At 34.0% G+C, this 15,546-nt stretch overlaps 3 protein-coding genes across 4 annotated transcripts in view; 1 reads left to right on the top strand and 2 right to left on the bottom strand.

Annotated features, from left to right (window-relative positions):
• The window catches only part of LOC145326707 (proton-coupled amino acid transporter 1-like), a 51,002-nt gene extending 37,342 nt beyond the window's left edge, over nt 1–13,660 (bottom strand). Inside the window, exon 1 of the mRNA XM_080170076.1 lies at nt 13,551–13,660. Coding sequence (XP_080026202.1) covers nt 13,551–13,603 — 53 coding nt within the window. The 5' untranslated portion in view covers nt 13,604–13,660. The remainder of the gene's footprint in view (nt 1–13,550) is intronic.
• Nucleotides 3,315–5,133, bottom strand: LOC145325495 (uncharacterized). The gene is made up of 2 exons (XM_080168478.1): nt 4,089–5,133; nt 3,315–3,412 (listed from the first exon to the last, which is right to left on the bottom strand). The coding sequence occupies exons 1-2, from the start codon at nt 4,809–4,811 to the stop codon at nt 3,326–3,328; spliced, it is 810 nt and encodes a 269-aa protein (XP_080024604.1). The 5' UTR covers nt 4,812–5,133; the 3' UTR covers nt 3,315–3,325.
• On the top strand, nt 9,720–13,248 carry LOC145326706 (polyubiquitin-C). 2 transcript variants are annotated; one of them, XM_080170073.1, is made up of 4 exons: nt 9,720–9,982; nt 10,860–11,543; nt 11,793–12,020; nt 12,309–13,248. In XM_080170073.1, the coding sequence occupies exons 1-4, from the start codon at nt 9,890–9,892 to the stop codon at nt 13,131–13,133; spliced, it is 1,830 nt and encodes a 609-aa protein (XP_080026199.1). In that variant the 5' UTR covers nt 9,720–9,889; the 3' UTR covers nt 13,134–13,248. The 2 variants fall into 2 exon arrangements, with proteins under 2 accessions (XP_080026199.1, XP_080026200.1); XM_080170074.1 differs by lacking the exon at nt 11,793–12,020 and having other exon boundaries at nt 9,771–9,982.
• Nucleotides 13,661–15,546: the final 1,886 nt, after the last annotated feature.

Below are 15,546 nucleotides of genomic sequence, written 5' to 3'. Positions count from 1 at the left end.
GTGAATTACATTCTTCTATCACATCTGTTTCCAACCATAAATCAATCTGTTCTTTTAGTTTCTCTGCATGATGAGGATTGAGTCTAATCATCCTATTCTTGAAAGGTTGAGCTCCAGGAACCAACTGAATATCATACTCCTCCAAAGTACAAGATCCAATATCCGTAGGATCAATCGATAATGCCTTGAAATTCTTTAAAAACAAACCAACTATCCTTCCTTTCAAAGAAACATTATCCTTTAAAAACGGAACTTTATCTAACTTCAATTTATCTTTAATAAAACGAATCTTCTTTAATGTTGTTGACACATCTTCTTTAACCCTGTTCTCTTGCAGCATTGCTATCTTCTCCGCCACAAACAAATTTCCAACCAAAGTACCAGCAGGAACAGATTTCGTAACAGTTTCAAAATTCGTGATTTTAGTCATAATTTTACCGTTCTTTCCCACCTCAGTAATTCCTTCGTTTATCAACAAGTTGTTTCGGCTACAGTAACCTTGTCTAGGAGCTATATAACACAACTGTCCTTCAGGCATATTTCCTTTAGTTGAAACTTCTACCACCACTGTACTCAATGCAGGAATTTCTATTCGATTTTTCAATGAACAAATCCATTTTTGGTCTTGTAACTCAGCTACATTAATCTCAGGTTTCTTAGTTCTTGCTTTCTCCATTTTCTCCAAAACTGTATGAACCAAATTCTTCACTACAATTTTCCGTTTAGCTACTAAATTCACACTGATTCCATGCATCTCAATCCTGTTGCCGTCTTTGGCAAATATCGTCTTCACGTTATTTTTGTTCAACCAATAACTGCCTAGGTTCATAGGTACAGTCATGTTGGAAATAACAAAACAATCTTCTCGAAAACTGTGACCTCCAATCTGAAATTCAACATTCCGAACAACACCATCAATCTTGATGCTGGAACCCTGCACGCCTGTTGCTTTCGAATCCGTTTCTTCAATCACACAATCAAGCTTTCTAGCCAACACTTGAGATATCAGGCAGCCTCTTGCATTGCCGCTATCAATTAAGGTCAGGATCTCCATGCCACCAATCTTTGTTGGAACATAGACTTCAGCCGCTCCAGCCGCCATCTCAGAATCTTCATGAAACTTATAAAACAGCTATCTAACTCACACCAACAGTTATGAGGTTGTAACTATCCAATTGTCTATTAAATAACTATCTATCTATCTACAACAAATAACAAAAGAACTGAATAAAACAATTCACTCACCGACAATATTTCATCCACCAACAGAAACATCCAAAAATTCTTAATCCACAATCAACAACAGAAATTCTCCGTCCAACAGAAACTCCCCAAACTATTTGTTAATCCACAATCAGTAAACTTCTCTCCGACCAATCTAAAATATTACAAAATTTTAGATGCCAATTGATGGAAAATCACTGTACATAAGAATTAATATTGATATTAATATATATATATAACAAATTTACAAGACTATTTTTCGAACAGCAATATATATATAATGGTAATCAAATGGTAACAACATGAAATCATAACAACTCACCATCAAATAAATAATGATGACAGTATCTCCCAATCACCAAAAACACTCTTCTCAGCCAATCTAAAATAAATACAATGATTTTAGATGCCATAAATAAATGTTTCACTGAACCAATAACTTGTAACACAATAAAAGAAGTTGTATTAAGAAATATGACATGATCAAACATTATCAATCACCAAGCAAATTAATATTTCCAAATACCATAAGTTCAATTCTTTGAAATTCAATAAAATATTACCTAACAAAACTATTATTGTCAGATTAAACTGAGATGTATAAAAGGTTTAAAAGTTGAAATTCAACTAACTATATATCTCAATACCTGAGAGCACTTTCTTGCGCAGCTTTGCTTCTCTGCGCAGCTCAACTTTCTGCGCATGGCGCACTCCATGCCCGATAATCATTTCAGCTACCTCTATACACCGCCCCATATTGCGCATACCAGCTCTGAGAGACAGTGCAAATTTCTTTGCAAATATGGTCACTCCCCCTTTCTCTCAAACAAAAGAGACAGCTCCCCCATATCTGCGCATACCAACTCTGAGAGGTAGTGCAATATTCTTTGCAAATATGGTCACTCCCCCTTTCTCTCAAACAAAAGAGACAGCTCCCCCATATCTGCGCATACCAACTCTGAGAGACAGCCCCTCCCTTCCTTCATAGAAAGAGACTTCTCCACGATTATATCTAATGCATTATAACAATTTTGCTTCATGAAATTCTAAACTTCATTAAAAATTTTGCTGAATCAACATCACTAAATCGCAATATAATTGTTTTAAAATCGAATACTTTAAATCACAATAACTGACTCATCTTTTAAAACAATTTTCCACATTTCATCAAAATTTAATACTTTTCAAATATCTAATTTCACATTTTTATCAAATTTAATTCAATTTAAAATTCAATTTAATATTTTTCAATAGCAATTTTACAAAATTGTATTCCTAATTCATTTTTCATTTTCACTTTTTATTATTCTTATCCCTGTTAGACTCCACAACAGTCTGAAACAAAAATGAATTTTCATAATTTCAACAAAACATAATCAAAAACTAAATTAATTATTTTGATTTCCATTATAACATAATCTCGTAATTTCATATAGGCTTATAAACAATATGTTATCTTTTCATAATTCAAAATAAACCATCAAAATAAATTATCACAAAATTAGAGTTGCTTCGTTCACTCTTTATCATTAATTTTGTTTTGTTGTTGTTTATTTACAATGCGCATAAATCAAAACAATGCCGCGTAACAAGTAGAAAATGGAATAAGGTTTTATGATTATAATACATTCAAAACATTAAAACCATAAAATGTCATCTATAATAGCATTATTCCATGCCTCGACTTCCGCTACAAGGTCGTCTTCATAATCGCTTGCCCCTAAGCCATCGACATGCGCCACTTCCTTCGTATCCTCCCCTTCATTCACCTCTCCTTCAATTTCACCAACCAATTTCTTTTTATCCAAACTATTTTCATTCTTTTTAAAACTCTTTTGCCCCGTCTTATAAGGAACAAAAGGCTTGTTTCCCCACCGCAAAAAGTATTTTCCTTTAGAATTAGGCAACTTTTTATCTCTAATATCAAAACAATCCCTCATCATGTGACCCTTTCTGTTGCAATAATAACAAATAAAACCACCTTGAATTGCGCCAATTAAAGGAATAAGTTCAGCTGGTCCACCAAATTCATCAGCTAAATCAATTTCACATTGATTTATTTCATATGACAAATTATCTTCATCACTAACCTGATCAATAGTTACAGGATTTGACTTGGAACCAACGCCACCAACCATCGTCTTAGCCAAAGCCATCTGGTTTGTTGTACATCCTCTAGCCATTGACCCTGAAATTTGATTAAATTGTAGCCCTTTAACAATCAATTGTGCTTTAACTATTAACTCTGTCCGAAACTTCGTTATCATTCGCACTTGTCCGTCACGCTCCAAATCCAATGCAAATTGACGCATCTGATTAGCCAAAAGTGGAGATAAAACCACATTACACACTTGAGAATAGAAATCCATAAACATATCATCAGTTGGTTTCGGATACGCACGTTTCCAGAAAGATAGTATCTTATCAAAAAATGCATCAATCTTATCATTCTCATGTTGCTTAACACTCAAATACGCATCTTTACACACATTTTTCATGTCGGGTGGTAAAAATGTCTCCCGCATCTTACACAAGTACCCCTTTAATGTTAATTGTCTATTCTCCATATCAGCAGGTTTTAGTGTATAACCACAAGCGGTTCTTACACCCACACATTTATCAAACAAAATTTCCTTACACACTTGATGATTAGTCATATGATAACGTCTAGTAGTCATCCAAAATCTCTCCAAATAATCATCAAAGAAAATCACATCATCGTCAACTGCAAATTCAGGCGCATTTTTCCTGAACTGATCATCAAGTTTAGCACACGTTTCATTGTACCTATGCACATTCTCCTCCCCCTGCGAAACATACAGAGATCTATCTGGTACATAAACAAGAGATTTACACCAACTAACCTGCGAATCACTCAGTCCAGCTTCAAAAAAATTGAGCGTATTAAAATCCTCCGCATCAACCTCAGAAAGGGCTGGCCACCACATGAGAACTCCATTATAGATATTATCCACAGCATCAACTCTAGACAATTCCCAAAGTTTTATGATCTTATCTTCATTTCCCTGCATACCACCAAAAATAGGTCGAGAACCACCAGCAAACAATTTAGGCTTCTCTTCTGATCCTCCAAATCCTCCAGATCCACCAGCCGTCCTCTGCCACGGCATAGAGTTATTTAAACCATTCTGCTGGTTATTCGACCCATTCTGCTGGGTATTCTGCTGGTTATTCGACCCATTCTGCTGGGTATTCGAACCATTCTGCTGGTCATTCAAACTATTCTGCTGGGCAATCTTTTCAAGAATTCGCTGCTGGCCAGTCATAAACTCATTCTCAACGGTCACATTCTCAGTCTTGATATCATTATCAACACTAGGCTCCACCACCTTATTAAGACGATCTTCCAAATCGTCCATCCGAGTAGCCAGTCCAGTAACCGCAGCAACATTAGTATCAACATTATCCGTCAACTCTTGAATTTTCGTCTCCAGTGGCGCTATACGCCCACCCAACTCCGCCGCCACATTATCAATTCTAGTCCCAAGAGCATGGATCTCATTAATCAAATGCAAATCCTTCTCATCCTGAGACAACTTCCTCCACTCTTCAATGGTCAATCCCATCGTTCCAACACAAAAAAAAACCTGAACAAACTAAAAAGAAAAGAAATAATACAATTAAAAGAAAATCTGAGCTATAGATTCGTACTACACTACTGCGCCAAAATGACGTATAGTAATAGCAAGAACAAACAGCTAAATATTCTTATAAAGTGTATTAATTCAATACAAAGTTAACATACAATAATAACATTAATATTAAGACAACTGTTCACTTTTATGTTCGTATCCTGTTGCAGAGCAATGACTTGCTCCGAAACCGTGGATACCAGAACTAAAAGCTAAACTATATAATACATGCATTGCTCTTAAGTCAGGAAGAAAGGGACTATACATCACACTTAGAAGCGAAGCTATTCTACAGCTTTAGATTATTAGTCCATTTGTATGTCTTTGTCTAACCGTCCTTAAATTAGATCTTAAAAATAACTTAAGATTCCTTGCTTATTGATGCATTTTTAATGATTGAAAATTGTGTAAACCAATTTTATTGACATTACTTGCAAAAATCGTTTATTAAATTAAATTACATATTATTGCCTAGTCTTTATTGTTGCTCTGCAAATGAACATAATTGTTCTTGTCAGGATGTACATTAATTTGTTTTCCTATTTTTGTGACAAGGACGCCTTAATTTAAAAGTGTTCAAATAATTCAGACTATTTGCAATCTGATTCGTTTCAACTGGATTGAAACCAGTTTTAACAAGCACTGAAAACACATGTATTGCATTTTATAAATTTTCCACAAAAAAGTAAATAGAAATCATGGTATTTTTTAAACTTTAATTTTAAATTAAGTTGATAAAACAATAAAAATTAAGGAGAAAAAACAGACTGAAATAAAAATGAACAAAAAAATCCTCTAAAATAAAAATGATAAATCGTCGAAAAATTAAAATTGTATTGGAGTTTGAGATTTAAAGAAAAACTATCGGTAAGTTTTTATTATTTTAAAATAAAATTTAAAAAAAGATAAATATATCCATGATTAGCTAATATAAGTAATATATGAAACAAACGATATTACTGCTCTTGTTAACTGTTAAAAAGTTTTCGGCTAACTGAAACCATCCATTTTTAGTAAATATTTACAAAAATACCACCCTACTTTTATTGAAACTTGTTTCTAAGACAGAACCCAAAAATCCATGTGTTATATTAAAAAGTACATATACTTTTTTGGGGCTGTTGATTTTCAAAAGCTTTTCTACAGTTATGGTCTTTACGTCTTATCGCAAAGAGACTGTTTTTCGCTGCAAAGCTACTTTACAACCATAAACCAAAATGTCTGTTAGTAGCTTAATGATTTTTGCAACAATTAATTCAGCTTTGCGACGAGTTTATAAGGTTTAAGTTAAGAATGTGATGATTTTTTTAAATAAAGAGCTTCGCTGTTATAAATGTTGTGAACCTTTTTAAATAAGATAATGAGAATGACAACTAATACTATGATTTTTAAAGTCTGTACTTAAAAACAATGTTTAATTGAACTGTTTAAAACTTATCCTACTACCGTTTTAACATGAGAATAGTATTCAATAATTTTAATAAGCGCAGCTACTCTATCAAAAAGATATGTCGGACTGATGTAAGTCAACAACACAAACGCACAAAAGTAAGAAATATTAATAAATTAAGCTACACGGTCGGTCAATTATTTGTTCTAGAAACTGCTATAAAATAAATTGACTTAATGTAGTTGACACTTTTTCTCTCGAATATATAGAAAATGCTTTAATCCTTGTATGTCTGCAGTCGTCCGTCTGTCTATTTTCTCGGCTTAAATTTAAGTTATAAAACTGAAAATTTTGGTGAAGATTCCTATGACCTCTGCACAACCGATCTATACATTATTTTGTCTGTCTTTTCATGGTTTTATAAGAATCATCATTTTATCGTTAATAATATTACTAGAAAGTTTTTTCTCGTATTCATTCGAATCCGGTATATACGAAACGGTTCTAATCCATACGAAAAAACTATAACTAGCATTGTATTATATCCAGCTTTCTACGAATATAAAAATGTACAATCACAAAATAAAAAAAATGTTTTTTAAGCCCGTGCCTTCGGCACCTCGGGGCTAAAAAACTGGTTTTAATCCTGTAATTGTACACTCTATATCCGCGGAAAGCTGTTTATAATACGATGCGAGAAATAACTATTCTTTTGATCCGATACTTATGAACATAGTTTTAAGGATTACCCTTTTTTATAATCATAAATGCGTTTTAGTTTTAAAAGCTTTAAATACGTAGCTAGGTAAATTTTGAATAAATTAACGACATTAGTTTTATTCGTACTTGCTTTTTTTTGTATAAAACAAACAAAGCATATTTTTTTCGTGTAACATTTTAGAAAGCTTTAAATCAACATTAGAGAAAACATAAGTAGACATGCAATCAGCTGGGCTGAGTCAATTGCCATTTCAGGGAAGTTTCATATTGATCATGGAATGGTTTGGGGCTACTTTGCGGAAAGAAGGGGTTTCAAGAAGTAAATTACTCCCCTAAATTTTTGAGAAGACGAAAATTATGTTGCTTTCGTAATAGGAGAGATAAAAGAATGATTCATCTTTCATTGACTATGGTCAGTTTACTATGTGTCATTTAATCATAATTTTTATGTACACTTTTTAGTTAAGCGTTTGTGATATTTGTATTTTATAATTTAGTAAACAAAATTTCACTCCATGAAATGGATATTAACAATCCCAGGACATCTAAAAAGATTTGCTATAAAGGAGAACCTTTTCGGTCCGGCGGTTAGCGATATAATTGCTAAAGCCTTAATTTGGCATTTAGGGGGGAGGAAAAATAACTTACAAAAGCAAAAAGAAAAGGTATGAATATTAGGAAAGGGGTTTATCTGTTCTCTTATTTCAGGGCTAATTCTTTAAAGTTGGAGGATTAATATTTTTAAACATGACTAAATGACTCAATGGGTAACTCAATAAAACAGACAACCTATACCTCTCTCCTTTTTCGAAAGTCTTTGGACTAACATGGTCTAATATTTCATTGAAACTGCGTTTTTCCCAATACTTTGTAGGTCGCACATTAAATATGCATATATGCTGCAATATGGGGGCGTGTTACAGGGGGGTACGTACAGACATTCTTTTGACATCCTTACACCCCCTCCTGGCAAATATCTGTACACGCGCTTTATACACGTAGTAACTTCTATTTTCAAGTAAAAAATTTTTGGTACGGAGGCATTCATCCTTTCTGTTACAGACGAATATTCACCTCCCTGACAACTTGTGGATATAATACGTTTTTGGCGATGTAATTCTTATACATATCCTTACATAAAAGTAACAGTGTGTCTGTACCGAAGTATCTCGCTAACCGCTGAACTGATATGATTCTCCTTTACAATGGATAACTTCTCATAAAGGTTCTGGGAAGGATTTTAAAAAAAATTGGGGGGGGGGGAGGGGGGAAGGGTACATAATCTGTTTTAAAACCAATGTTTCTTTTCGGCAATTTAAGACAGAATTAATAATTCCCTGCCTTTTGTTATATTTCCATTGTCAGTATATTATTTATTGCTGGCTATAAATATTATGGACACCTTAGTTCTTATAATTCTCTATTCAAAAAGAAATTATGATAATAGGATCTTATTTGAAAATAAAATCAATTTAATTGTCTGTAGGGGGTCCTTTAACAGATTATTGGAAGGAAATTGGGTCAAATACTTTGTAAATAGCGCAGCAGTAAAAAAGCAGAATATGACGAGATAACAACGTAAAATAATATAGAAAATAAAGATAATATGAGGTAGCCTTAATTTAAATGTAGAATGATTTAAAATTATTAAAAATGATATTTAGTTTTAATTTATGCCAAGCTCTATAAAATACCCTGAAAACTCATTGCTTAGTAACAAGCCCCCAAAACCAAAACAATAACAAACAGACGGATAGATAGATAAATAGGAGAAAACAGGTGATTTCATACCTTCTCCTTTTTGGACTCGTCCATTTTGCGCCCCCTTTGACTGTGGTTTTTCAGGGATAAATATCATTTTCTTTAATTTTATACAAAGAATTGAAAAGTGTACATCTTCAGATTGAAAATATAATATTTGGATTTTTCTTTCTTTTTTAAATTTACCCCTGTATTTATGGTAGTCCATTTTATACCCATCCACTTTTTTGTACAAATAAAAAAAACAGAAAACGGCATAAAAAATGTGAATACTACAAAAAAAAAACTAATTATATGATGCAATTAATATTAATCATACGTAATTGTTAGAGTTCTAGATAATTCTTCTTCGTTCTATATTGTCCTTTAATTGTGAAATTCGTGTTTTTACACATAAAAAATGGGAAATTTTGTGCGGATATCTTGGCCAATAGGAGTGAAGAAAGCTGGAGGTTGGCGATTGAAATTTAACAACTCGAGAAATGTTAATTTGTTATAGTTTGACAAATGGCAGTGGAGGGGTTTGTTTTGACAGCGAGGGGGTCGCTTTCACTCCGCAATTGGGATGAAGCTATTTTTAAAGCAATTTTTAGAATTTCTTTAAAATACTTAACGCAAAAAATCGGTTAATTGATTAAATTAACATACATATGTTGTATTATTATTCAACCCAAGCCCTGTTTTTCTAAATATTCTTTCATAAGTTTTATCCTGCGTGGCTTTAGAATTTAATTTAACTTGCTTTTAAAAGATAACATAACATTATATCAAAGATAAGATTTCCTTTTAAAACACTTATTTAATGGGTTAAACTAATGTATTTCAGCTCAATTTACAAAACTTTTAAAATTTTAATCGGGTTTTTTAAAACTTTTGAAATTGTCTGGTGTCCTGTTTTTTTTAATTTTACAACAATAACATAAAAAATGACACATTGAATAAGAACTATAAATATTTGGTTGTAACTTTGCCGTGACCCGATCAGAGCTTTCAACCAATGAGAGAGCGTTATTTGCAGGGGGGGTATAAATACTGGCTGCTAGCCTGAAAAATTTATAGTATAGTTGAACACAGCAAGCTGAGAGATACAGAATTATTGATAAATTTAACAATTTATCTAGACAAAGAAAGAGATTAGAAAATGCAGATATTTGTGAAGACTCTGACTGGTAAAACCATCACCCTTGAGGTTGAGCCCAGCGATTCCATCGAGAATGTAAAAGCTAAGATTCAGGTATGTAGTTTTGGAACTGGTCATTAATATATTTATTCAGCTGTTGCAATCGATTTTTATTTTATACAAAGTTTGATCAATTAATTTTGACTTATTTTATATGATTTTATAGTGCAGTTATATACTGCAGTTAATAGTGATTTTGAATCATTTTTAATGCTGCACTTAAAAATATTGCTTAATCTTATATGAATTTACATTGATTTATTCTTATGGTTTCGCTATCTAACGATAAAATAATTTTTTTGTTCATAATTTTAAAGCTCCCATTTTGCTAATGTTATAAATGGGGTATAGGAAACTTATATTCAACGAAGTAATCATTTTTTTACAGGGCTTTTACTATTTTGATTAAGAAGTTTCGATTTGGATGTTCGTTCTAACTATTTATCAATTAAAATTCGAATAAAGTTTTGCGCTAGCATCATTTTTGTTTTTTAGAAGTTTTATAGGTATATGAGTCATAAGAAAATTATTATCAAGTATTAAGAGGATTGCTCACTAGTTACGGTTTAATGTTCCAATACAATTAATATGTGTCCTCAGATGTATGAAATAGATAATTTCGTTCAGAATACCTTTTATTCGAATCATTATTGGGAGAAAACGAAGAGGCGGGTTTCGTCGTATGTTCATTGTAGCTTTCCTCCTATTTCTAGACCATACTGGGGCTCTAAGTCTGCAGGGCAATTTCCTAACCCTGTGGGGCGATCATTAACATTTACCTAACTTAATACAACATATCATAAGCTACAATGAAAATATGACGAAACCCGCTAATTCGTTTTCTTTCCATGATCCTTTTATTCTATTATTGTTGTAAGAAAAGCTAGTCAAATAGATTCCTTTAATAATAATGTGATTATTCTATATTCAGGACAAGGAAGGTATTCCCCCAGATCAGCAGAGATTAATCTTTGCTGGTAAGCAGCTGGAGGATGGCAGGACCCTGTCCGACTACAACATCCAGAAGGAGTCCACCCTCCATCTTGTCCTGAGATTGAGAGGAGGTATGCAGATCTTTGTCAAGACTCTGACTGGCAAGACCATCACCCTGGAGGTTGAGCCTAGTGACTCTATTGAGAATGTAAAGGCTAAGATCCAAGACAAGGAAGGTATTCCCCCAGATCAGCAGAGATTGATCTTCGCCGGTAAGCAGCTGGAGGATGGCAGAACTCTTTCTGATTACAACATCCAGAAGGAGTCAACTCTCCATCTTGTCCTGAGATTGAGAGGAGGTATGCAGATCTTTGTCAAGACCTTGACTGGCAAGACCATCACCTTGGAGGTTGAACCCAGCGACTCTATCGAGAATGTAAAGGCAAAGATTCAAGACAAGGAGGGAATTCCCCCAGATCAGCAGAGATTGATCTTTGCTGGCAAGCAGCTGGAGGATGGAAGGACCCTGTCCGACTACAACATTCAGAAAGAGTCCACCCTCCATCTTGTCCTGAGATTGAGAGGAGGTATGCAGATCTTTGTCAAGACTCTGACTGGCAAGACTATCACTCTGGAGGTTGAACCTAGCGACTCTATCGAGAATGTGAAGGCTAAGATCCAGGTAAAATATTTCTGATATTTATGTGGGTACCTATATAAAGACAAAAATTATCTTCGTTAAAACTTTCTAGAAAGCCTTATATTAAGTTTTAGCTCTCAGTTTCTTTTCACGCCCTTTTTCTGATATTTCCGTTGAATTGAAAACTCGTTTTATAGAAATACATTTTCAAATGTCTATAGCTTAAATTATTACCTAGGTTTTTTAGTTGAGATTTAAAAAAAAATATTTTTCAATTTGCGTTATTTTTAGGATAAGGAAGGTATTCCCCCAGACCAGCAGAGATTGATCTTCGCCGGCAAGCAGCTGGAGGATGGTAGAACCCTATCTGACTACAACATCCAGAAGGAGTCCACCCTCCATCTTGTCCTGAGATTGAGAGGAGGTATGCAGATCTTTGTCAAGACCTTGACTGGCAAGACCATCACCCTGGAGGTTGAGCCTAGCGACTCTATTGAAAATGTGAAGGCTAAGATCCAGGTAAAATACTTCTAAAATATTTATGTGGGTAGTGGGTACCTATATAAAGACAAAAATTATCCTTCGTAAAAACGTTTTTGTTTTAGAAAGCCTAGAAAGTTTTAGCTCCCAGTCTATTTCAAAATTTAACTTACGAAACCTCGATATTATCACCCCTCTTTTCTGATATCTGTTGAATTGAAAACTCGTTAAAAATTTACATTTTCATCAAATGCCTATAGCTTAAATAATTAAGTATGGGTATTTGAGATTTTTAAAAAAAGGTTTTTTAATGTGCTTTATTTTTAGGACAAGGAAGGTATTCCCCCAGACCAGCAGAGACTTATCTTTGCCGGCAAGCAGTTGGAGGATGGTAGGACTCTGTCTGATTACAACATCCAGAAGGAGTCTACCCTCCATCTTGTCCTGAGATTGAGAGGTGGTATGCAGATCTTTGTCAAGACCTTGACTGGCAAGACCATCACTCTGGAGGTTGAGCCTAGCGACTCTATTGAGAATGTAAAGGCTAAGATCCAAGACAAGGAGGGAATTCCCCCAGACCAGCAGAGATTGATCTTCGCCGGTAAGCAGCTGGAGGATGGAAGGACCCTGTCTGACTACAACATCCAGAAGGAGTCCACCCTCCATCTTGTCCTGAGGCTTAGAGGAGGTATGCAAATCTTTGTCAAGACCTTGACTGGCAAGACCATCACCCTGGAGGTTGAACCCAGCGACTCTATTGAAAATGTAAAGGCAAAGATTCAAGACAAGGAGGGTATTCCCCCAGACCAGCAGAGATTGATATTCGCCGGTAAGCAGCTTGAGGATGGCAGAACTCTTTCTGATTACAACATCCAGAAGGAGTCCACCCTCCATCTTGTACTGAGATTGAGAGGAGGTATGCAGATCTTTGTCAAGACCCTGACTGGCAAGACCATTACCCTGGAAGTTGAACCCAGCGACTCTATTGAAAATGTAAAGGCTAAGATCCAAGACAAGGAGGGAATTCCCCCAGACCAGCAGAGATTGATCTTTGCCGGTAAGCAGCTTGAGGATGGAAGGACTCTTTCAGACTACAACATCCAGAAGGAGTCCACCCTCCATCTTGTCCTAAGATTGAGAGGAGGAAACTAAAGTGAGATCTGCTGCTGTTGCAAGACTTGTTGCACGCTTTATTTATTGCTAAATTTTTCATGTAATTTGCATTTAGATTTTGTTATTTGGACCAAATATATTTATGTGCAACCTTTATCTTTGTATATTTGTTAGTTTGACAGTTTAAATAGGTAGTTATTTTTCTAATAGTCTAATAATAACCTAAGCATTTTTGTTAGAAAAAAATTAGAAATAACTTTTGTTGGACACCTGTCTTAATTTGGCAATACTTTCACTAAATGTCCAAGAATATAATATCTCATCCTTGTACACGAAATCGCACTAGACAATATAAAACTGTAAAAACTATTGGTAACAACAATTGTTCGGCTCTGTTGCAGATATGGCTGCCGAGCCCCTGAAAGTACGATACAGTTTTGTTTAAGAAAAACCTACCTTCCATTTTGAAGAATCCTTGTTAATCGTTCTGGCCGGCCTAAACTTGTCATTTTACCCAGTTCTAAAATAAAAAAGTTAATACCTAGCCCTTTTTAAAAGCGAAGCTTTTATACAATTAGGGTCGGTACGTCCGTAACGGATAGCTTTTTCCGTTAATTTAGGCATGTTAGAATTGTCCTATCGATTTCAAATTTTGCATGGTGATTCCTTTAGTAGTTATGTACGATTTAGAAAGCGTAGCAACTCTATAATCATTACCAAAATGTCCGTACGTCCATTTCAAACATGTTGATTTTTTTTACTTTTTTAACAACAAATTTTTATGTGATCAAATCATCGGATTGATCTGATTTTTGGTATATTGATTCCTGGGACAACAAAGTATAATGTCATAAGCGAAGCAACTCTATAATCAAGTCCTAAAAATGTAAGTACGTTCATAAAAATTATCCTGTATCAAGCAGTTTTACAACAAATTTACTTACAATTTTGCTTTGACTCTTAAAAATTTACATTATGATAATTAAGTTCTAACACTATACAAGTGTTAATGTCCTTTTGTCCTACCGTTTCTGTGCTTCGCTTTAATGGATGTTGTCATCCTTGTTGATTTAAGTTTTCCTTAAAAATATAGCATTTCAAAGAAAACTAGATCGCTATAGGTTTAACGTTTTAGAAGTTTTATTTATCACAGCCAACTGATTATATGTAGGATGATTAAGAAATTGTTTTTAATAATGTTAAGAGGCTTCGCAAAAATGGACAAAGAGTATATGAAGATATTATAACCGGTTGCTAACATGGACATCATTTATTGGTCAGTTAGTTTATCCAGCCAGTAGGAGGGGAGGGTGAGATAATGAGGAGCTCTCGTGAGACAGCGTGGCAAGTCATACTTTGAACGTAAAGCTTAAGCTGGCCCTGGTGGCTATACAAAAGTGTCTCAATATACTCCAGGAGTCTTAGGTCTAAACTCCAAGAAACTATGGCATTGGCTAATCAAACAAGGGGGGGGGGGGGGTTGTTAAATGATTTAGCTACAAGTTCACTATTGAGTACATGCATGATAATCTTGTGTGAGAACCAATAAATTATAAATCCATTTTGGCAAACGTGCATGACTAGAATTTAATTTAGCTGTTATTAGGAGTTCTGTGCAAAAATATAAAAATAATAAAGAAACAAGGACGACATCATCCATAAAATCGAAGCTCTGAAACGGTATGACAGACGAACATTAACTCTTGTGGATTAACAACTGAATATAAATATATAAGTTTTGACAAAATTATACGTAAATTTGTTGCAAAACTACTTCTTAAACACAGAATTCTATATAATTACATACTGGCATTTTTAGGACTTGAACGTCGTACCTAACTACTAAAGGAATCATCATGCAAAGTTTGAAAGCGATAGGTCAATTTTTGGATCATGACCAATTTAAAGAGTGCAAAAATGCGTATATTTTTAAAATTCAAATTGCGCGGCTTGTGTTAATAGTAGAAAAATATTATGCATATCGTTAGAATCGCCAAAAACTCTAGTTTTTGGGTGTATATAAATATTCCTGTGCTACTTATAGTTTAGGAGCTACGTGGTAGAATGTCCCAACTTACTTAAAACTTTTCAACCTTTCTCACATTTTCCAACGTAGCTTCTATACTACAAATAGCATGAATGAAAATGATTCCAAAAACTAGAGTTTATGACAATTCTAACGGTATGCGTAACATTTTTCTATTATTAACGCAAGCCGCGCAATTTGATTTTTTAAAATCAGCATTTTTGCAAACTCTTTAAATTGGTCATGATCCAAAAATAGGTACTTTGGAAAAACCGGTTTTTAAGGCATAATTTGTTGAAAATCGCCAAGTATTTTTTTCTTATTTATTTCTTATAAAGAAATTAAGATATAGATTATTTCTTTCAATGGCAAATGGGTTATATTAAGCAATACTTTTGTCCTATTAAAAAAAACACCCTGTATATA

This window comes from Acartia tonsa, chromosome 8 (assembly GCF_053477335.1).
Source record: "Acartia tonsa isolate MP-2025a chromosome 8, ASM5347733v1, whole genome shotgun sequence".
Lineage (NCBI taxonomy): Eukaryota > Metazoa > Arthropoda > Copepoda > Calanoida > Acartiidae > Acartia > Acartia tonsa.
The sequence above is the reverse complement of the archived record's forward strand: the minus strand, read 5'-3'. Positions and strand labels throughout refer to the sequence as shown.

Excerpts from the sequence above, each read along its gene's own strand:
- LOC145325495 (XM_080168478.1), bottom strand. The coding sequence starts at position 4,811 with ATGGGATTGACCATTGAAGAGTGGAGGAAGTTGTCTCAGGATGAGAAG. Across the intron at positions 3,413-4,088 it reads CTGGACTGAGTGATTCGCAG|GGTCAATGGCTAGAGGATGT; the intron begins GTTAGTTGGTGT and ends ATCAAATTTCAG.
- LOC145326706 (XM_080170073.1), top strand. The coding sequence starts at position 9,890 with ATGCAGATATTTGTGAAGACTCTGACTGGTAAAACCATCACCCTTGAG. Across the intron at positions 9,983-10,859 it reads ATGTAAAAGCTAAGATTCAG|GACAAGGAAGGTATTCCCCC; the intron begins GTATGTAGTTTT and ends TTCTATATTCAG. Across the intron at positions 12,021-12,308 it reads ATGTGAAGGCTAAGATCCAG|GACAAGGAAGGTATTCCCCC; the intron begins GTAAAATACTTC and ends CTTTATTTTTAG.